The 23,346-nt window shown below is 33.9% G+C and overlaps 2 protein-coding genes across 5 annotated transcripts in view; one reads left to right on the forward strand and one right to left on the reverse strand.

Moving 5' to 3' along the window:
- On the reverse strand, positions 1-18,840 carry LOC128227131 (mothers against decapentaplegic homolog 5-like). Of its 4 annotated transcripts, none has more exons than XM_052937363.1 (7): positions 18,817-18,840; positions 9,146-9,397; positions 8,326-8,497; positions 6,845-7,030; positions 6,024-6,176; positions 4,985-5,206; positions 1-4,544 (listed from the first exon to the last, which is right to left on the reverse strand). In XM_052937363.1, the coding sequence occupies exons 2-7, from the start codon at positions 9,386-9,388 to the stop codon at positions 4,144-4,146; spliced, it is 1,377 nt and encodes a 458-aa protein (XP_052793323.1). In that variant the 5' UTR covers positions 9,389-9,397; positions 18,817-18,840; the 3' UTR covers positions 1-4,143. The 4 variants fall into 4 exon arrangements, with proteins under 4 accessions (XP_052793323.1, XP_052793324.1, XP_052793321.1 ...); XM_052937364.1 differs by lacking the exon at positions 18,817-18,840 and adding an exon at positions 18,707-18,725; XM_052937361.1 differs by lacking the exon at positions 18,817-18,840 and adding an exon at positions 18,402-18,567.
- Positions 18,694-23,346, forward strand: part of LOC128227130 (glutathione S-transferase C-terminal domain-containing protein-like) — a 10,894-nt gene continuing 6,241 nt past the window's right edge. Inside the window, exons 1-6 of the mRNA XM_052937360.1 lie at positions 18,694-18,762; positions 19,609-19,891; positions 20,231-20,341; positions 20,522-20,628; positions 21,954-22,190; positions 22,824-23,226. Of these exons, the coding sequence (XP_052793320.1) occupies positions 19,634-19,891; positions 20,231-20,341; positions 20,522-20,628; positions 21,954-22,190; positions 22,824-23,226 (1,116 nt within the window). The 5' untranslated portion in view covers positions 18,694-18,762; positions 19,609-19,633. The remainder of the gene's footprint in view (positions 18,763-19,608; positions 19,892-20,230; positions 20,342-20,521; positions 20,629-21,953; positions 22,191-22,823; positions 23,227-23,346) is intronic.

The raw sequence follows: 23,346 nt of genomic DNA on the forward strand, positions 1-23,346 counted from the left end.
TCAAGTTTGAAATAAAGCATATTTATTCACATTTTCTGCATGTGCTGATACATATTCATTTTGATACATGAAACATTATGTAAAGTGTTGCAACATGTTCAAGCTTTAACTTAAATTGTCATGAAACCCATTGGTGCAAATGACTTGTACAACAGACTTGTAGAGTTTGTATTGCGATATTGTCAGCTCATTTCTGCCTACGGTGTCTAGCTCATAAGCAGTTAATACCAATGAAAACTATCAGTTATTCAATTCTTATTTAGTAATTACATGTAGGAGATATGGTAACATAACATACCAAAAGTTTGATATCATACATGGTTTTACTTTTATCTAGGGACACAGTTTTAACATTAACATTGCAGCAAAAATCAAGCTGATGAACAAAAATTGTGTCCTTTAGTATCATGGATCTGTATAAATAAGTTTACACGATTTTGAAAAAGATTTAAATGCCAATGAAGATTTCAAAATTTTCAGCATAACTCAGAAAAAAAACCATATACCAAATTAAAATTGGGACACAAATTTTGTCTGACATCACTAAGATGGACTTTTGTTTACATACAAAACAGATAAAATAATATTCATTTACGTAAGGTGTAATTGAAGTTTAAATGCAAATTTCTAATCTATTGCAAAAAATAGTCATTTATTCAACAGATAGTAAAAATCTGAAGAATCCAATCTACTCGAGGTTTTAAGATAAAGACATCCTCATGTTATCATTATCATTATGCAGACACTTTACATACAGGGGCCATCTTTTAACGCAGTGATCGTACGATCGCTATTTCGAATTAATATATCTGAATTGTTATACCATTTATTTAAAAAATAAAGCCTTATATGTCAGTTTAGGCAAAGTGTACATGATTTTGCAAGCAAAACTCTGATTTCAATTATGACACCCACAGCTGTACTCTCACAGATGGACTGTTTTGCCAACATTTTTTTTTTCTCAGAATGAGCAAATTTGCAACTGTCTGAGAACCAGTAATATAGGACTGCTGACAAAGAACCAAATCGCAGTCTTATTTACGTTAAAAAAAAGCAAAAAAAAAAGAGAAGAGTCAAACAATCAATCTGTGAGAGTGCAGCTTTAATATTAAATCGAAATTCTTGATCATAAGGTATTGTTTTTCGATCGTTCATAAGATGACCCAACAGACAGGTTACAGCAAGTAAAGATACATAGAAATATAAAGAGATCAAGTTTATGTTAGTTTTCTCGCATACTTTTTCTACCCTGTTCTAGATACTAACATCATAGCTTTCTTTGTGCATACTAAATCTCGTTCTCAGTACCCATTCTGCTAAAAATGTAAACCATCCTCAATTCCCTTTTTTTATCGTCCTAGGTTCCAATTCTATTCATAACATATAACTCTATTTTAAACACTAGGAAAATTGACCGCAGAAACTTCATACTCCTGAATAATGAACGAGGTTAAATCCAGACTTATGATTGGACACCTGAGACACACCTCCCACCAATCAGAAATATCCGAGAATTTACAACTGAATATGACTTTCAAATCATGCTTTACGAAGTTTCGCCAGCCTATTTTTCCACAGCGTATTCCGTAGAGTAATGGTAACCACATTGCATGGGTTCAGACGATGACTTTATCCTAGTCTTGAATCTTAAAGAAAAATAGAGAAAATAATGTGACATTTTCATTGATGAAAAAATCCCCCCCCCCCCCCACCCCGTAAGAGTAAAGAGAACCTCTGATTTCTTTTCCACAAAATTTGCAACATTAAAAATCCCTCAATATTTGGAAAGCAAATTTGTCATCTAAAATATTCTACACTGCTGAATTATATACATGGTATGTACAATAGATGAATTATAATGGAAATGAAGACAATGAAGACATTGAAATGAATAAATGACTATCAAAATACATACATATATATATATGTAATATGTCAATGATTATATGAAAAGTAAAAATATATAAACAAATAACCTTGAAATTATGACTGTATGAAAAGCAGTATTGCAAAATATTCAGGAAGGTTTCCATTCAACAATTACACAAACTAATTAATGAATAAAACAATTAAAAACACTCATTACAAAGATATGTAAAATATGAATAATCCACACTCATTTCTGGTAACTTTCAATATAATTTCTTTTATACATAACAAGCGATTAAATCATTTGCCAGTAATGTTCAAAACACTGAAATAAAGAACATATCTTTCGGAAACAAATTCAACAGTTTGTAAATATTTAACTAAAAACAGCTGGCATGCTTCAACGAAACAACATTGACTGTAGATACTAGAATGCCTATCAGCAAGTAAATAAAATCAAAATAAATATGCTATTTAAATATCTTATTAAACAATTAACACTCATTACTCATTTCGCCCTAGAATGTTGACAAGAGTATTTCAGCAAAAACAGATGGCCATTCCAATGACTTCAGTCAATATAGTTAATCCAATCACGATCAAACTTCCAAATAAAATCTTAACAAAGCATATCAACAGTTTCACATTGAAATCACCATGCCCCAATTTCTCCAACAATCTTAAATTCCTTATAATAATATTAAGCTAAGCTAAAATTCAGTAAAAATAAAATAAAGAACATTTGGCAAGGTCTTTGATCATGAAAGATGTATTGTTTTTTTGACCAGGAAGCTCAAAACTTATCAGTCCACGGACGCTAAACGTAGAAACGATTTTGTATGGCCCTAAGAAAGCAATTGAACAAATTGAATTAACATACTTAAGCCTACTTAACCCTGTTACACTTAAGATTCTTTGAGAAAATGGGGCCATAGAATGTATATGTATATAAACATAAGAGAACAAAGGTTGTTTTTTTTGTTCAAGCACCCATTATGACATTATTGTAGAATACACTTAGCACTTCTGAACAACCATGCACAATGTCAAGATTCGTTATAAATAATTATCATAGTCAAGCTAATTAACGTGTCAACATTCAACATCCAATATTTCTATTGTCTTGTTGAGTTTATATCAATGTAGGATGGATATATTTGATTTTTGCCCATTGAAACGAATAGACTAAAGCTGCACTCTCACAGGTTAATCGTTCTGACACTTTTTTTGTGTCTTGGAATGAGCCAATTTTTGCATTAATGTCTGGGAACCAATGATACAAGACTGGTTACATGACTGTTTACATGTAGTGATGATGTACATAAGCTCAGATCGTGGTTTTTCATACTAACTTTAAAAACTGATGTTTTATGGCTAAAAGCTGTTTTTTAAATACTTAAAATCTTTTCTATTGCGAGTTATCTTACATAAATGAATTGAAGGCATTGTTAACAAAATCGTCTAATTCTGCGGCAAAAGTAAAAAAAAAATATTTCATAAATGTCAATCTGTGAGGGTGCAGCTTTAACACCATCTCCACATATCTGGTCCATTTATCAGGGACATATTTGATTTTTGCCCATTAAAACTAACAGATTTTACAACATCTGCACAATTCATGTCCACTTATAGATCATAATATCTAAGCATTAATAACACACACTGTACATTTGATCGTGTGAACAGAAAACTAAATGCATTAACAGAAACAATCTCACACCATTATGGTAGACCGATATATTTTTTTTGCAGCAGCTGATCTTTCCTGAGATGTTATGAATTTTAACAACAAACTCATAAATACTCCACAAAATTCAAACAGACACTAAATATACATGAAATACAAGAAGAAAAAACCATTATCATGAAGCGCGGATTAAATTAGCTTTGATCATCATGCACTCCTTGTCTGACTTATCAGAAAGACATACCATAGTTATAACTTAATATAAATCTAGACTGTTGATCATAATGAATATTTCTATAAAATGTTCATTCTTGTCAGTAGTATTTACATTTCACCTATTTGTGAGGACAACCTTTTTATTATGCATTCAACATGTCTCAAAGCCTGACACACATTACTGATCTCGTCTTGGAAAATTCGGCAACAAGGCTGGCATGAAATCTTCCTTTAAATACACCTTAAAAGCATTAAGTATGTATATTTTTTTTTCATATAGTACCATATTATAGCAATGACAGTTGTAATGAACTTCTCCTTTGGGAATTGACAACATACAATGTACGCAAGATTATCAACAACAGGAGCCATCATGAAACGGAAGAGATTGCATTATGAGGGGAGCCCATCTGGGTGAGCACCTTGTCTAGCCACTGTAGGGGCCCGTTCAAGTGTATTTCAATCCAACAGGGAGTGCTCGTCACGTCTTGTCGATGGTACTCCGCTCCCCAGCCTTTCACAAAGCTCATTCGGATTGTGCACATTTTTGTGAGTTCGTACACTGCCTCGAAACCGTGGTTTACACTCTGGCTAAGCAGGGCTGCAAACTCTTGATTGTTGAAGATCTTAAGGCTGCATCCCGGTGGGATTTTGCAGACAGTGGTTGGGTGAAAACCATGGTGGTAGTTACAGTTACGACTCTGTACAAATATTGAGCTGTCACTTAGACACTCGGCGAACACCTCTCCCCCCACATAGTAGAGGTGCACTCCTGAAAATAGCATATATAAATGTTTTTTAAATAAAATGAAAGTAATTGCAAATTCAAAACATTATTACATCAATTGGCATCCAAACATTAAGACATCATTCAAACTTGATCATAAGAAATCTATATAGAAGTGGATCATTAGATTTTATCACTGACAGATGATTCAAACAGACTTTTATAAACTGGTTTACCAATTTTCAGCATACTTAAAATAGTGTAATTGGATTATCGTCAAAACAACCCAGGCAATCTTGGTGTGCAAACAAGTATATAACTTAGTAGATGATACACAAGAAATAACAAGACAAGTTCAGAAGATATATTGATTAGTTGCCATTATTTTTAAACCCTTTTAAACAAAGATTGGCTAGAAAAGCACTTAAATACAGATCATTTTCCATGTCAAAAGGCCTAATCACAATTGAAGTTAAGAAGCATACCTTTGGAGATGTGACGGCGAGTGTTTTCAATGGTTGAGTTTCTGTTCACATTGGACAGGAGGCCGAGGCAGAAGCGATCGGCGTTGTTTGATGGGTCTGTGAAGCCGTCAACTACTATACTGGTCTGTGAGGCGTGGAAGGCCTCTCCAACACGATTGTTCAGCTCATAGTACACGATTGAGCACCAGTACTGGGGTTCCTGGTATGTCACCGGCTGCATATCTGTGACAGATTAATGAAAATAACTTTATGTATATCAATATGTAGAGTTTTAGCCAGATCTTAACATGGGATTTGAGCTGCCAAAAAGAGACTCGATGCTAACTAAAGGATGAAAAGGGCTAATTGTTTGGAGCTGTGATGAACTTTAACATTATGGATTTGACAGAAAATGTGTTCAATTTAAGTTACAGGTTTCTGCAAAATATGTAGTTTGTATGTACATGTATATGTATACTCATAAAACTAAAGAAACATTTGACAGTTTTAACATTTCTATGACGGCAGATGGGCTCCCATGATAGTCTCCATAAGTGCAGAAGGGTTCTATCAAAAAAGGACAGTATACAGCACTCTGCCATTTCTCATTAGCGAAACTTCTAACTATACATTCATTTATTACAAAGAACAAGTATCAAGTTTCGTAACCCTGATGGCTTGAATTTTATTTTTGAAAATTGTAAAATACAGCAAATACAAACATTTTTTATTTAAAGAATATTGAATAAGATACAAAAGATAAATTAACTTATAACATATACCGTACAACAAAAAAAATTGTTATCAAAACTGAAAGTCTGAGTCCTATGTAACATTATGGCTAAGAAATTGCAATGTTAAATGCATATTTGAACAAGTATGGCAGCATATGACCACAATTTTATTAACACTCTTAAAGGAGTTCCAACTCAAGGTACTGCGGTCTGTAATTGTTGTACATACACCATTTATCCTGAAGGAGGTTCTATGCAAGAACATTGTATTGAGATTAGTCTTGTGCTTCTTTCATACACTGGAAACTATGAATTGGTGTACTCACGTGCTGGATATTTGTCACTCATGGGTATGTTGACAGTTGGGGGTGGGGCACGAGGTGGGGGCATACTGGTGTCCATGGGCTGGCCCCCACTTCTATTGCTGCTGGGGGAGTTACTATCGTCATGGGCCTGGTAGGCTGGGGGCGGTGTATCCGCTGTTATAGAAGAAATAAAATACAGTTAACAAAGTAATCATTACAAAAGACCTCCAAACAGTTGAGTGTGAAGTAAAAAATGGTAAGTCGGTCTGATAATAGTTAATCGGCAAGGATATAGAAAGAATTTTTTATGAACTGTTTTTATATGTATCATGAAAACAAAGTAAGTTCAAGCAGCACAAACAATGTATACCATAAACACTGAAAAATCCCCAAAGAGCAAATGCAAAACACTCTTCAACTAGTTTCAGTCCCAACAAGGGACATAACTTGGCAATCATGAAAGCCAGAGTTATAGGCCTTGCTAAATATGTGAATATTGTCTATGGCAACATGTGTACAAGTTTAATTTGATCATCTCAAATGGGTTTTGAGTTATGGTGAAGGTTTAAGACTTAGCAAGCCAACAAAGCTGACATCACTAAGGCTATAGATATCAATACCTCAACCTTTTTTCTTTGAAAAAAACAGACAAGCTAAAAATAACTTATAATAATACAGCAACCTCATGTTATCTTTACCAGTTCGTTTTGCAGCCAATACAGACTTGAAAAACCCAAATGATGTCAAAACAATTTTGGAATGCAGTTTGTAGGACTTTTGACATTTTGATTATCTACAAAGAATCGTTGAAACAGATCACACATATTCAATGCAATTCCTACCTGGAACACCGTAAGGGCTGCCAGGGCCTGAGCTGGCTGGTGATGTGGGCCCAATGTGGAAGTTGTTTGGGTATGTCACATTGTGAGGCATTGAGGGCTCTGGCACAGATTGGAAGGGCGGCATTGAAGGAGGGCCCTGGCCAGCTGGAAACTCGCTGTACCTTGGAACAAGAACCGGCGGCAGCACTGTAAAACACAAACATCCACTGTAACAGAACAAATTTAAAGTAAAATATCATTCTGCACTCATCAAAATTACACTTTTTAAATGAACAAGCCTGAAAATAAACATTTAGTGCTTTGCACAGCCACCCTATTTAAAATCCAGAATTTGAGTAAACCTAAAGTGTTTCACCAGCTTGCAGGCATTTGCTTTATTCGACCACTGTATCTGCTGTTACAACACTATCCTTGAAGAAATATGTGTTGATTTAAATTCATAAGTTACAAACTCTTATATTCGTTGGATACATCAATATATATACATGAAGCTCTTGTGGCACTATATAGTATTTTCACATATATAAGATGAAATACCATGATAAATGTCCTATTAAAGCTGCACTCTCACAGATTGAATGTTTAACGACTTTTTTATTTTTTGTTTTGAAACGAGCAAATTTTTGCGAAAATCCATGGAAACCAGTTATATAAGACTGCTGACAAAAAAGAAGAAGATGTTTTATGCATTTTCCTTAAACCGTTGTTTAAGCCATAAAATATTAATTTTCGAACGGAAATATGAAAATCTGCGATATGATCTTTTGTCAGCAGTCTTACATCATTGGTTTGCAGATATTTACGCAAAAAAAGATCTTTCCAAGACAAAAAATAAAAAAGTTGTAAAAATGGTAAATCTATGAGAGTGCAGCTTTAAGCGTGCATGACCTCCATGACAATGGTATTTTTCGTGAATCTTTATTTCAGATTATGTGACATGAATGAAGAAAATATTAACCCTAAACTCCAAAAAATGCAATTCATTCAATGAATAGCATTCCTACACCCACTATTTTAATGCACCTGCTGACTTCAAGCATATACCAAAAAAACATACCATATTGTACACAATGATAGTGGCGATAAAATTGTCGAAAGTTGAGAATTGATATACTGAAGCCATGTGTTCAGTAGACCATTTTATTGATTTACACAGCAGGGTATGTATACAGCTACGATGCAGCAGATACTGATCGTATTTTCATGTTTTTGACTCAAATCTAGCAGATTTTAAAAAGTTGCTGAATCGCGAAAAATGCCTTCTTAGCGCAAGGGTTCTCAAAAAAAAAGGTGTCCTGAGTATTGGATAGGACATATTCGGTAAGATACTGGTAAAGTATACACTAAATCAGTGGAACAAATCAGTAACAGGCATTTTTCAATGAATAAAGTGAGCTAGCACTGGTTTTTCTTTCAGTTTTGTACATATCATGCTATCTACAAGACAATTAAATCTATGACAAATTGCCCAAAAGTTGTACCTGGACTCTCGACTCTCTTGTAGTGGTAGGGATTGATGCAGACCTCCTTGTGTTTGGCATTGAATGGGAACTCACAGCAGTCGAGGGCCTTCAACTCATGGTGGCTCTGTAGGTCTGGCCAACGCCACACTCGACAGTAGATCACGTGGGGCAGGCCCTTCCTGTGTGACACCTGAAACATGGAACATTGGTTTCTAAAATATTGTAATGGAAACAAAACTCTCTTGTGTTTATTATAAGGCTTTTTGAATTAACACAGGCAAGAACAATCTTAGACAACCTGGTCGCCAAAATATCTTGTCCGTGAGACATTATTAAAAATAATTCCAACATCTACTGTTGTTTGAGAAACTTAGTCACTTGGCTTATAAAAGAGTTACACTGTAGTGCAACATTGCTCATATTTGCAAATGTCAATCTGCTGCTACAATAGTAAGTAAATGCATTTGCTGAATTTTATTTTTTAAATAATCTTTGTGACATTTATGAAATTTAAAATCTTTTGGTGTTTGCGTTTTCGTGTGGGCCAAGCATAAATGAGAATTTCAAAATTCCTGTTCATAAGTTTTATGAAGATCGATTTAAAGTGTACACCAAAACACCAAATAGGTTATTACAGTGTAAGTCTAAATTTGAAGATCTACGGAACATAGAGCTATATTTTTTGTATATCGTCAAAATTGAACTCTAACATAAACTTAGCTACTGATAGTGAATTTCTGGTGTCAAAATACATAAATAATTGCCAAAAATGAAATTATTCTTTTGTCATGATGAGAAATAGATGAGAAATATAAAAATCTGTAGAGCTTCACTTTACCTGTAATCTACCATCGAGTGACCGTGGTATAGTCACACACTTGCTAGGCGAGCCAGTTGAGCTGAGAGCCTTCTCAAGGTCCTCCAAGGCCCCTTTCTTCTTCTTTAGTTTCTTTACGAGGGAGTCGACGGCCTTCTCCGCCCACTTCTCCTCCTCATCTCCCTGCTTCCAGCCCAGGAGCCGCTTCACCGCAGGGCTCGTGAACGAGAACAGGCTGTTCAGGCTTGATATTGTCGAGGACATTGCCTCTATCTGTAAATAGAAGAAAAAATTACGTTAACTGGTATATTTTATGTTTGCAGTTAACATAAAATGAAAAAAGACATGTACAGGCTCTCCAAAATATTCCACAGAAAAGTCTGATTCAAATACAGTCAAACTCCGTTGGCTCGAACTTTCAAGGACCGGCAAAATACTTTGAGCCTCGGCAAATTTGAGCCAAGTGGGAATGATTACCTGCAATATAAAGAAATCGTTCTTTTACATCCAGTACAAGCCAACGAGGAATTCGAGCCCAATGAGACCGAGCCATCGGGGTCTCCACTGTACTTACATTTTGGCAACACAATAGGAAAATCAGAAAAGTTCTATGTATATAAGTACATAAGTTTAAGATCAGTTTACATCCTTTTTCCATCTTATTAACCGAACATTTTTTAACGTATTATACATATTGCATCAAACATGTGATGAAACTAACACTGAAAACAATAAGTTTCAAGTCAGCAATGTTTCAGCCGACTTATATACGCGTGTCACCTTGGACATATCAGTGAACAAAATTAACTAATACATGTAATAGAAACTGATACATAAATCAGCTTTTTTCACACAAAAATTAAAAAAGTAGGAATGCAGGAGAGCCTGTATAAAAAAAGCTTTAATAGAATAGAAATTAAGATGGTTTCCTAATTATTAGGGCTTTAAAAATAAAATACATGAATTCCATCTAAACGCAAAAACTTCCCATAAATGCAATCATGATTTCTAATTATTTTATGGAAATACGGTAACAATTCCATAGACCTTTTCCTTAAAATCATCCAAAATAATAACTTCCAATGATAAATATCTCTGGGAAAACACTTGTTTTTGCTATTGTAAAAACTAAAACTAGAAATAAAGCTAAAAATTATGAGAATTTATTGACAGACGTGCCTTCATTCAATTAAATATAATGCTACAATGGAATTTTAAGGCTTTGCAGAAAAGAGCACATCAATTTACACTGGCACCGGCGACATCCAGTCTCTCAATTTTAACACATTTCGGGAAGATTATGCAAAGGCATCAGCACCTTACTTAATCTGTTATTCTCAAAACATCATGTTTCAGACGAAATTTGAATTAAAAGCAGTCACAAAATATCTTATTCCAGGCAAAATAGGAATTAATTCAGTCTCAAAATATCATTTTTCTGTGAAAAACAATGAACAATGAATGGTATGAAGCTATTTATATTTTACTATGACATGACCACCCATAGCTATTTTATAACGTTCACAATCTACAGAAAAGAGCCTATAGAATAAGGTGTGGGGGTGACAACAGGAAGATTTATTCAGACTACCATTTACAGAAATGCAGTGCAAATAGATTGAAGAATTTCTGAGTGTTGACACCTCCTAATTACATCTTTGATATTCTTTACAGCATAAAAGAGCTCTTGTGCACGAAAAATGCAATTTACCATCTGTCAATACTGCAGTGCACTGTAAAGCTAGAAATCATGCTTTATCTTCTACATACATGACTGATAAAATAATAACAAACTGCCTTCAATAAACACACAGCTGTACAAAACAAACAGACCAACATGTACAGAATCATTTGAAAGAATTCTGACACCTGTTATATTAAACAGAACATGAAACATATATCTAGATTCCACAAAGCTCCAGTATAAAACCTTAACTTCGAAAATAATTACTTGTAAAACATGACACAATGATCTGAATAAACAATTTGCTTGGTACTATTGATTCAAATCAAAGCTGTGTATAAAACAATGAAATCCTGACTTTTTAATTTTAATCAAAATTTTCATTCTCAGAGTCTCTAAAACTACACATTCCTTGAAACCACGAAATAAATTAAGCTTAATGAGCTGCTTTGTGAGGAATATCCTACAGGCCTGAAAATTCAAAAATAAATCAAAATGCGAAAATAACTGATAATATTAAATTGTTGTCAACTCTCTTCTTTTATTAAATATTTAAATATGTTAAATGTATGATGTAAGGATATATATATGTCTGTTGTCTTGATATGAAATATATCCCAAAATGCATCTCTGACATTAACCTAGCTGAACAGAAATCCGGGTGTGGGTAGCGCGCAATAACAATGTAATAATAATACCATTTTGTAAACCCACAAGTCGTGACAGTTTCCTTCCTTTGTTCCAATACAGTGTTTATGTATTTGAAAAAATTAACAATACTTCACAAAAATTATTGTAACTGTAATAAAATGTGTACAAAATGTAGCATGTTTAATGACATTTGCTTTCAAGACATGGGCATCGATCGGCAGTTAAACAAAAAAAAATTTCATAAGACATTAGATACAAAATTAAATGATTATCATGACAGTCATTAACATATATATACATGGTAAACATTATACATGTCAAACATGACATGTACGCAATTAATAAAATCATTATTCAACTTTAAAATCTAAAAATAAAAATCAATCTCAATCATTATTTTGTTCTTCAAATCAAAGTAACATAATCAACATTTTATCATAAAAATTCATATCCTCCTAAAACAACACCACAAACCTCAGTTTCTTCCGGAATTTAAGACAGCTCTGTAGAATGCCACTATTAGCCCACTACCAGCTATGGAAGTGTATCGCAATCTGAACCAATAAACTTAACTACTGCCTGCCTCGTAGGACAATTCATATCCCTGATTACACCAAATACACATCACGTTTTTCCCCTCTCCAAAATACGCATGAGTCAATATTGCCCGTTCTTTTTTTATTTCCACTGGTACAGAAACCACAAATATCACATGAATATGAGCCTTGTTTATTCTTTCCACGCACATGTACAATAACAATTGAAACTGGAGTGACTAGTTCTAGTATTAATAATTTTATCTGATGTGACATTGCCAGATTTCACACCAACTGATGAAGGTGATTTGATAGTACTGTCATCATTCTTAATAGTTTTTAGATATACTTAACATACAAAATATCCTTCAGGGCAATTGGCACACACACCAAAACATTTTTTTTTTATTGCAAATGAGAAAAAAATCGTTTCTTGGAAAAATGGACAAGAAAATCAAGATGGATTTACCATTCAATCATTAATGCATTTCACATCTGATGACTTTGATTGACATGTATTGTACATTGTATAGATTTATATATAGGAAAACTTAAAAATAGAAATGTACATTTTTTATTGATTTTTTATTTTTATTTTAGGCTAACCTATATTTTTTTTCCAAATAAGTTATGATATAATTCAGGGAGAACTGAACAAAAAATAAATAAAATTTGCATGATTTTTTTCTTTATATTCTTATACTGTACATCCCAAGGTTTTGGTTATTTCAAATGACATTTAAACACATAAAGCTATGCTATGATTGCTCATGTGTACTTAGTTTAAAGTCATACAACACCAGTTTTTTTCCACTTTGATAAGGTAAAACTAGCTTTGTTTTGGCAAAAAAGGGGATATGCTTACATGATTGACATATAAAATTCAACTTGTTTTCAAACCTTACTAACTTATTGACAAATTCATGAATGGCATGGCCAGTGGTCGAAATTAGCACAAGCCCGCAAGCCCTGCACTGGTAAAATGTCTTCCGGGCTTGCTCAAATTCTGAATTTTATATAGAAGGGCTTGTTCAAAAATATGATTCCATGCAATAGTATAAGAATTCGGGCTTGTTCATCCGAAAGTCTAATTTCAATGACTGCATCACTGTATGTTTAGAGCTCAATGCTCCTCTAAAAGGGATTTTTTTTACCTGGGTAGGGAAAAGATGTACACTTTTTTCAGGAGGGGAATGGGGACGAGTTTTGACTCAATAAAGGGCAGGAAAAAACACTGTACAACAGTCAAAAAGTGTTTAACATGAGAAAACCATCATGAGACAGAACAACAGTCATCGAAATTAGACTTTTGGATGAACAAGCCCGAATTCTTATATTATTGCTTGACATAATTTTTTTTTAAACAAGCCCTGCATTATAGAATTAAGAATTTAAGCAAGCCCGGGAAACATTTTAGCAATGCAAGGCTTGCGGGCTTGTGTTAACTTTGACCATTGGAACAAAAGCAACCCATGTGAATAACATCATTCATCAGTTTGTTTTTGTATGAAGAGGGTCATGTCTCAACAATTATTCAACTAAGAATTATGTGCCAAGTTGCTACAGTGTCATGTGCGTTTTGTCACCGGTATTACAATCATGTGTACAGAGTTTCATTAGAAAATCCTTTAATACTTTTAAAGACATGACCAAGTTTTTGCACCATGACAATGACCACAATACCAAAGGCTATCACTATAACTCAAAATGATTTCTTCAAACAGACAAGCTATAAATACGGGTAACTATAATTTTGAAGTAATGCTTAACTTCAAAAACATAAAATGTTCCTTTTTTCCATCTTCAAACAAACTACTAACACAATATTATGTATAATAATTGAAAATGTATTTTAGCAAAAACACTAAGCAAGATGGAGTTAATGGATAAAAAAAAACTAATATTTAATACAAGTATAATAAATGAATCAAGGAACATGAAACAAGAAAAAGTTAATAAATTACTCAAAATCTTCTTATCAAAACAATGTTGTTATTATTTCATATCAAAGTAGCATGGGGCAAGTCAGTGACACCTTGCTGACAGCCTTGTCACCAGCCCCCTTTGAAGTCAGACCCTCAAGCACTTGTCCTCACATGGACCCTCAAAATCCTGCTAATGGCCCTTAATAAACCTTAATTAACTCACTATCTATAAAATATCAAATGAAATATCAAACAGTTCATAACAAAACAGAAATCTGTGATGTGTCAGATTTTAATGAGATTTTCTTATAAGAACAAAAACATGCTCTGGGCAATATAAATTTATTTCATATGTTATTACAATTTTATGGCTTGCTAAATAGTTCAATATCTTTTAAGTTCTATTAAGATGAATAGTGATAACTTGAAGTTAAGTATAATTAAAATCATATTCTTTCCAGTCAAACAATTGCACAAGTCGAAACTAAGGAGCTTACATGCCAATTAAATCTTAAATTGTTACATGAGCAACATCTGGCATTTTTTACACAAGGAGGAAATATTTCAACAAGTACAAGAACGAAATCACTTGTAATTGACCACAAATCACCCAAGGCCTTGCCGCAGTAGCAATTAGAACAATCATTCTTAAGCAGCGAAACTGGAAAGGGGGGGGGGGAAGAGAGGCTCATGATTCACCAAGCGCAGAAAAACTCATTCTTTTATTATCTGGAGAGCTGGGCATCAACAGCACACAATCAATATATGGGTCATAGAATTACAAAAAGGGAGAACTTCCAAACTACGTTATTCTCTTTCAATTATTATGGAAATTAGAATCAGGAAACAATAAACTATCATGCATTTTCTCCATAATTCACTGAAGCAATTTAACCAAATTGGTAAAATTCAGGAAAAAACGGTCTTTGTTTTATGTCTGTATTAAATATTGTACTGCTCATATAGAGAACCAAAATTATTGTCACAGAGGAATGAAGGAATTGCAATACTCAAAGAGGACAACAGAGGTTGGCAACTATAAAAACTCTCAAATATGTGTCCGCTTTAAATGTTGATAATAATCTATTGTTTATATAAAACACACAACTACAAATGTGTCAAGGATGTTTTCATACGCCACATTTGTCACAAAAGCAAAGGGCAATTATTTTGTCCATTCTCCATAAATGTGCATCAAAATTTTGAGTTCCAACTACCAGCAAGTGCAGATGCACAACTTCATCACCTTAAAATAAAACTCTGCCTTAAAATAAAACTTTCTTGACTCGTGAAATAGTTTTGGCGTTTTAAGCGACACAAGTCTAGAAATTTTTGCTAATTCAAGGTGCATTAGTTTTACTAAGTGCAGTGGGAAACGAAACCCAAGGTGCACAACATCATCCCATTAACACTGCGCTAAGATTTCATGACTATAGATTATATAGTTTTGGAGTTTTGAGCAACACAAGTCCAGAAATGCTAATTTTTTTTCTAATTCAAGGACCACAACTCTGGTATTACTATGTGCAGTACCAAACAAAGCACCAGGTGCAAAACCTCATCACCCCATTAACAATCTTGACATTTCTTAAGGTTTCTTGACTGTAGGTGAAATAATTTTAGTTATGATCAACACAAATCCAGAAAATTTATTCCAATTTTTGCTTATTCAAGGGCCATAAATGTGGTTTACTAAGTGCAGTGGAAAACAAAACCCCAGGTGCAAAACTTCATCACCCCATTAACATTTACTGGTGCATGCTCATAAAATGTGTATGTACAGTATACTAAGCCAGGGATGTGATTGACCTGGCAGCTGGAGGGCTGAAACATTTTCGGCCATGATTTTATGGGGCGCTCTTGGAATCAAAAGCCCACTGCTGTAGAAGAAAAAATGGCTTTTTAGAAACTCTTTTGAGGGCTCTCCTGACTATATATTTGAAGCAAACTTGAATATTAACTTAAACAGCTGAAAGCAACCAAATATTTTTTTTCCGTTTTTTTTTTTTTTTTGGTGGGGGTGGGGGTGTGTCTTTTGGGCCATTAGATCCGTGGAATTCCGCGAATCCGCGGACAAATCACATCCCTGAAAGCACATGTACACATGTGCAATTCTATTCCAAGAATAATTAATGCAACCGTTTTGCACCTGACCTGAAAGTACATGTACAGCCGTATATGATTATTATTAAGGTTCTTTGATCATCACTTTTTGACTACCGAAAATGACCCTTCATATGCGCATGCCCTAATTGTGCATGACCTAATAGACACGCAGTGAGTGTTTTCGTTGGTCTATTTTTGGATTTTGCACTTTAACAATGTTAAGCTTATAACCCTTAAAAAAATAATTGATTCCATGATAAGGGATTGTTTATACAAGTGCACCAGACATAATGCATATAAACCTATACGCTATTTAATAACCTGATCATTGAATCTCACGGTGATGAAAAAGTTTCAATAATTAAGCGTGCAGGGTTTTTAAACGACACACATCCGGTGCATCTTATAAGACATATACGCCATTATGCAATATATATTTAACAATATGGTCATGGTGGCATCACTGAGAAGTAATCTTTACAAGATTTTGAAATGGACACAACAAAGGGCGCATGAAATCAATCTCTTAAACTGCAATTGAAACTCTTACTTAGCTAAGCAAAGAGATTTTTTACGAAAAAAAAGCGAACAACAACACAGCAGATTCAATAAGAACTGAATTGAAATGGTATGAAAATACCAACATACCAGTAATCAAAGAACTTTCGATTTCATTTCTGTGAATATTATAATTTTGATTACATTCTCTATATAAAAAAATTCCATCATCGAGTCAATTAAAAAAGCTGACTAGACCAGCAGGTGCTATTGACAAGTAAGATGAAATTCTATCTAGATTTTATAATATCAGAAGCAAGTCATGACGTCACACAGTGTTCTTTATTACTGCCTCAAAAAAGAGATTTTCATTCCATTCCATTTATTTCCATTTCTATCTTTTTAATCTGAATTCCATATTTTCCAGTACCTTACATACTGTTAATTTTACATTTCTAGTAGATTTGTTTGTGCAGTTGTGCACACACATAATTTTCTACCCAAAAATATATATTTGCATAAACATAGTAAAGTATAATGTTACACCTAATTAGTTTTTTGGTTAATGATAAAGCTGAAATATTTTCAAAGCTACACCTTTTATGTAGATTATATTGATGTTCCAGAAGCCAAAAACCTTGCTTTTCGATTACATGTTTTTGTTTTGTTTAACATCAAGATTACTTCATAATAACTTGTTCAAATAAAGACATCATTAAGTTCTGTACATTCTCTATTGGTTCATATTTATCAAATTACCAGTACCAGTTGAAGAGTTACATGCAGTTCTGAGACATTTTCAAGATTTTCCAAAATTGTTGAGGTACAAGTTAAAAAGAATAAAAATATCATCAGTAAACTTCATCTCTTTTTTTGTTAAACAAAAATATACAAAAATAGCTGTAATTGAACATTTTTTCTGTATGAGATGGTTTGGGATTACGGAGTACTGTGATTACTGGGACAATTTCTAGTTCTCTGGTGTTTTCTTGAAATGAAATACATCAAAAAATATTTCATTGATCTTTTCTATAATGAAAAGTAATAACTAAATTATCATTGAAATATTATTGTTTAGCAAAAAAATATTTTTATCATGTCATAGCATGAGGGTCTGTTGTGTCTGATGTACCTTGTTTTCAAAACAAACAAAATCATGACTGTCCAAGGCCAAATCTCCAATTGGGTTACATTTGGTTTTATAGCCAAGTCACTAAATGTTCAACAGTATCCAAATGGGTCATTATATAATACATCAAAATATGTTCAAAACACTGTCTATTGCAACAGCTTCTCAAATGTTGTCATATGATTACAAGAAACCATGTGGTAACTTAGTCTTCATGTTTCTATGCCACCAACCCAAAACCCAGTATCCTGGAAATCAGTGGACATCATAATCAATAAAGATACAAATGTTAGATTCAGAATTATATCATATGTCTATTTTTTCTTACATGATGGAAACTGCTTAAACTTATCTACAATGTCATAATACTAATTATAGCGAATAATGGCAATCATCATTTCTAAACATGAAATAGTTTGTATTGTTTTTAAAATGTTATTTTGTTACTCATCATCAACACTCCTATGCAATTCAATATATTCGATTACATGGGAATCAAATGTGACCAAAGACAAACAAAGAAGGGTTTCAAAACTGTTTGAAATCACAACTTGAACTATGAATTAAAACTAAAATAACAATTAAAGTCACCAAGTGCACATGGTCATAAACAGAAGTTGAATACACAACTTTAGTGTATTGCTGTAAAAAAACTCAACACTGACCCGATTCACATACGCTAAATAAACTAGGTTTTGATACATATAAATATATACATGATTTGAAAATAAATGAGAAAACATCTTACATATATCTGAAAACAATGTCACACTTTCACTCAATTTAGGGAAAATTCTTTGCCATTGAAACTGGCGACAGTCTGACGGAAAGCCTAATAACTTAATCGGTAAATAATATTACTACGCAAGCACTATATTGTCCTAAAATATTGAAAGGTTATTTACTATAATAAGCTTAAAAGGACAGGTCACGCGTTAGCTGGAGACAAAAATAATATTTTTTGCATTTTTTTCCTCATTATTATTCAGTAACGTTACCACCCTAAGGACCTATTTTGTATGTAACAATGTGAAAAGGCTCGCGAAGGCTCACAGTCTGACGTCATTGCAAATGGCGACAGCCAGGCGATCCCACTGACCTACTTCTATGTAATGTTTGTTTGTTTATTTTAAAATGTCATGCTATTTTCCCACCGCACTAACATTCCTTTGAAGTAACACTTTCCTGCTGACAACATTTTAATGTTCCTTGAACGCTTCTTTTTTCTGAGCATTCACCAGAGTAATGAAAATCTAAGAAGATATCCGAATATCATTTTTCGTTACCAAAAGTTTCATACTAGTACAAATTCGCCCCAGATACAATTCGATATGTTACGATGTGCAACTATTGCCGTTTAATCTTACCTCAGTATGTTTGGACAAAGTACATTTTCAGTAAACTGATAGTAGATATTGGGTATGATCAATTATCACAGAGGGTATGTCATCTATTTATGAAGTAATGAAATTTGATACAATGTGTTACCAAGTTTTGTCTGGGAGTATTAAACCAAGAGACATTCTAGAGACAGACTCAAAATGGTTAAAAAAAGATTTATCATTAAATCATGTATTAGATTTTGTCAAACCCATCAAAAGAAGTTTGTCGCTGGTTTATGCTATATAGTGATATAATGAACAAACGGGATATGGCATCATTATATGCTCTCTCCAGTATGTGCGTTGCGTTCATTTCATTTTATTTCAACAAAAATGAAAAGGTTTTTCTTTGATGCATGCAAAAGGCGACAGGTAACTAACATAATTAATTAAGAAGCATCCATAATCATGTTACATTGGTATAGTTCAAGTTTGGCAATTTAAATGAACATGTTCCAGTGGAAACTTTTGCTGTTATAAATGCATAAAATTCATAAACTATAAGCTTTATCCTTTAATACCTATACTTTATTGTTATTGTTTAAACTCAAGTACACTTTTCATTTTTTCCAGTGTTAAGAATATACTTTCACATAGAATGAAGATATATCTCTATGGAGGTTTGGGTGAAGATGGAACAGTAGAAGCCCCACTGTCATCCGCAGTCATCCTTTATTTGCTCAACTACTGCCACCCACATTCAAACAGTTTCCATGTCTGCTTCATTGATCAGGAACATAATGGGGAAACAGTTGTTAAAGTCCCAGAGGCCTGCACACAGAATATATCTCACCAGTTTATGAACACAATGGATGGCATAGATTTAGTGTTGAATTGCAGCCTCCCAGTCATTCAGGTACATTGTAGAGGGAGTACATAGAGGATAAGTGTTTGTTTCAGTGGAAGATCATAATATATTTTACTGAGTGAGCACAGAAAGTTATATTTACAAGTGGTGCAGCCAAGTAAAGTATTAAGTTTTGGTGTTCACAAGGTGAAATATATTGCGATCATACCTTGAAAAAACACTTTCTTTTTATTATATGCATATAAAGGATATAAAAGAACCCTTTGAGATAATAGCTCAAAGTTTAGAATTTTAATTAACAACAGAATTTGCATTCATAGAACTAGATATTTTAAATGTTTTTTTTTCTATTTAATAATTAAGATTGTATTTGTTACATTATTGCAGGACATAGCAGCCCACACTGTTCGTAGTGGCCTGTGCTGTGTGGCCCGATATGTTGTGCAAGTCAGCCACATGGCAGCAGTCAAGAAGGGACATACATTGATAGATCTCCTGGTAAAACTTAACATATTATTTGTGTGAAAAAGAATGTAGTTTAATGAACACATTATCATACTTTTCCATATGAATTCAGCATGGTTGCTGTAGTAGGTGACATTGTAGGCCATATCGGTGTCACAGTGTAGCCATGTTTTCTTGTTGTTGTTTTTCTGAATATGTGTTTGTTGTTTAAAGGGTTTTAGGGCTGGAAGTGTGAAAGCATGTGCGGAAGTTTCTGGGTGGACAAGACTGTGTGAGGTGGAGCTGCCCAAGGCCATAGGTGGGCTCATCTCCACTCTCAGGTACAACTAGGTCATACATAACCCATTAGACTTAACAAAGAAAAGGTAGTGTCTGGTTTCCCAATCAGCCTTAATTTTTTGCTACCAATCCTAAATTCTTTACTGCCACCTGAACCATTATTTCTCTTTTCTGGTAAATCTATTTTACAGGAAGACACGTAAATGAAGTGATTTTATAGAGTGACCCGGACTGTTTTGTATGAAAAGGACATTTTACAGACACTGCTTTACTTTTAAAACAAAGAAAGAGAAGTTTTCTGACCCACTGACCCTATTTTTGTTGCAGTGTATAGGAAACAAACAAATTCATTTTGGCCTTAGGTATGCTAAGAGGAGATAATAGTTATTATCCTACTTAATTAGTAATTTTTTTGCGACTGAGTTTTGTTACACACTGGTAGGTTTTGGATACATTCAGTATGCTTACAGGTGAAAATGTCTATCCTACTTGCTTCATAAGCTTTTTTGCTACTTATTTGGGTTTAGTTTATACTTTTATTTATTTTAGCTGAATGGGGATGAAAGCTGATACAAAATTATAGCTCATAAAATCACTCTGGAGTCTTGTTTTCTGAGCAGAAACTGGTACGCCTTCCTCTTTAAAAGGCCATGAGAAAGTTCCCCTGGTGAGGATCAAATCCACAACCTCTTGGGTGAGAGACACCTATTCCACTAGACTTTTCTCCCCCCTTGGGTCTCACTTGTTCCTAAACAGTAACTCTTAAGGTACTTAAGTTACTCAACACCTCTAGGCCACCTTTATCAAGGACGTTACATTCAATAACACATTGGGCAGATTGTTCAGAACCTTTGTTAAAGGCCTAGTTTAAGGAATGTTTGGCATGATAATCCCCTGCTGTGCATCCCCTGCTAATGACACTGGTGTCACAGTAGGGGCCAATTTCCTGTGTATTCGTTTAATGGCTCAGGGTCGTTTAAGGTCCATTCTTAATAATAAAACTTTCAAAACTGCAAAGCAGGATGCTCAGATCAGAGATCAGATAAGAAGGATCAAGGCAAGTAGATTAAGATCAATAAACAGAGGCTGTGTACTATACACAGGTTGGGGGGGGGGGGTCACTTATAGAAGGCTTAAACAAGGCTTTTAAAATTAATAACCTGATTAACGATATCGTTGTGTAACAGTTAATGTTTAAACGTGAAATATTTGATGATGTACTCATATATTTAGGTAAAACATGTACAGCTGAAACAGCACGTTTCAAAGCTTGTTCCAGAACAGTAAGGATTTTAAAGTAAACAACGATGATGTAAATGATGTTGTTAACTGTAACAAAGTTCCGAAGTAGCTTTTCCTAACACAGAGATGACAAGCCAGTGTCTATGGATATCCCCGAATGTTTGATGACCTTTGAGCTACACTTTGACAAGCCACCAGTGCTGCATAATGACGACAAGAAAAAGCGACAGGTGCTGAAAGATGTTCAGACAGAAGCGGAGGCCCTGATTTCAGCTTGTGGAAAGGAGGGAGGCCCTGATATTGTTGATGAGTTCTTTCAGACCAGGGAGGCAGTCATGCCACATGGAAGTGTGTATTACAGGTAGGGAGAACACGACCATCCAGCACTGTTGAAACAATCCATTGTAAATAGATTGTTTATGACCGAGGTGGTCAAATTTTGCAGGATTCACTCTGGGAATTTGAATTTTGTCACCACTTTATGTTGTAGGTCAAGGGGGCTTATTGGAGCTTCTGGGTTTTTAGCATTTTTAGAGCCTAAAATTGCATTTAAATGTATCTGTACTTTTTGTTATTTATTAGCAGTACACTTTATAATGATTGAAATATTTTTGTTGTCACCCTTAAATTGCTGGAATGGAAAAGTCACCACTTTTATGTTTTTGTCTCATATGTTGAATTCCTTGCATAATTATAGAATTGATTATTGTCGAGTAGCCTCATTGACTTAAATATAAATGCATAATATTGAAGAATTAACAAACAAAAACAATGAATTAATGAATGACTTAATAAATTAAACACAACTATATAAAATCTATGGTTTTTCATTTAATTGCAAAATACAGCAGTTTACTGTGATGTAACTTGGTGAAATTCGTTCATACCACTACATTTAAAGCATTTACATTTAAACTAAAATCTATCATTTATCGAAATGGCTAATTCTATTATATAATTATTATGATCAGGTATCACTTTCCCCTAATAACAGAGTTCAGACGAAGGCAGAGAAAGAGGAGAAGAAGTTTGATATCAACACAGAGAACGGGGAGGTGTGCAGGTACGGATGTACTGAGAACAAACTGATCAAGTGGTGCGCCAGGTGTAATGATAGGGAAAAACTGAAACGCAAGGAAGAGCTGCAGCAGAATAGGAACGCTAGGATGAATGAACGAAACTGTGATGAAAAGACTACCATAGAAAGCCAAGAAGTTTTAAAAAATGGGTTGAACGTAAATGGGGATACAGATCTTGGCATTGGTTCCTTAGATGAGTTATCTACGTTCATAAAGACTCTGACTATACATGACGTGATCTATGAGCATGTGTATGCTGAAGGGACCAGCTTCACCGTGGCTGATGTGATCCTGTTTGTCTACATGTACACTCTATCGGTACTTTTTCAATAAATGCTCTTATTTCAACTGATATTGGATGTAAAATTACAAGTTTCCCTTTTTTAAATGGGATGATAATTTTTTGTTATGAATTTTTTGAAATTATTTTTAACTTTT

The sequence above is a fragment of the Mya arenaria genome, chromosome 3 (genome assembly GCF_026914265.1).
Source record: "Mya arenaria isolate MELC-2E11 chromosome 3, ASM2691426v1".
NCBI classification, from domain to species: domain Eukaryota; kingdom Metazoa; phylum Mollusca; class Bivalvia; order Myida; family Myidae; genus Mya; species Mya arenaria.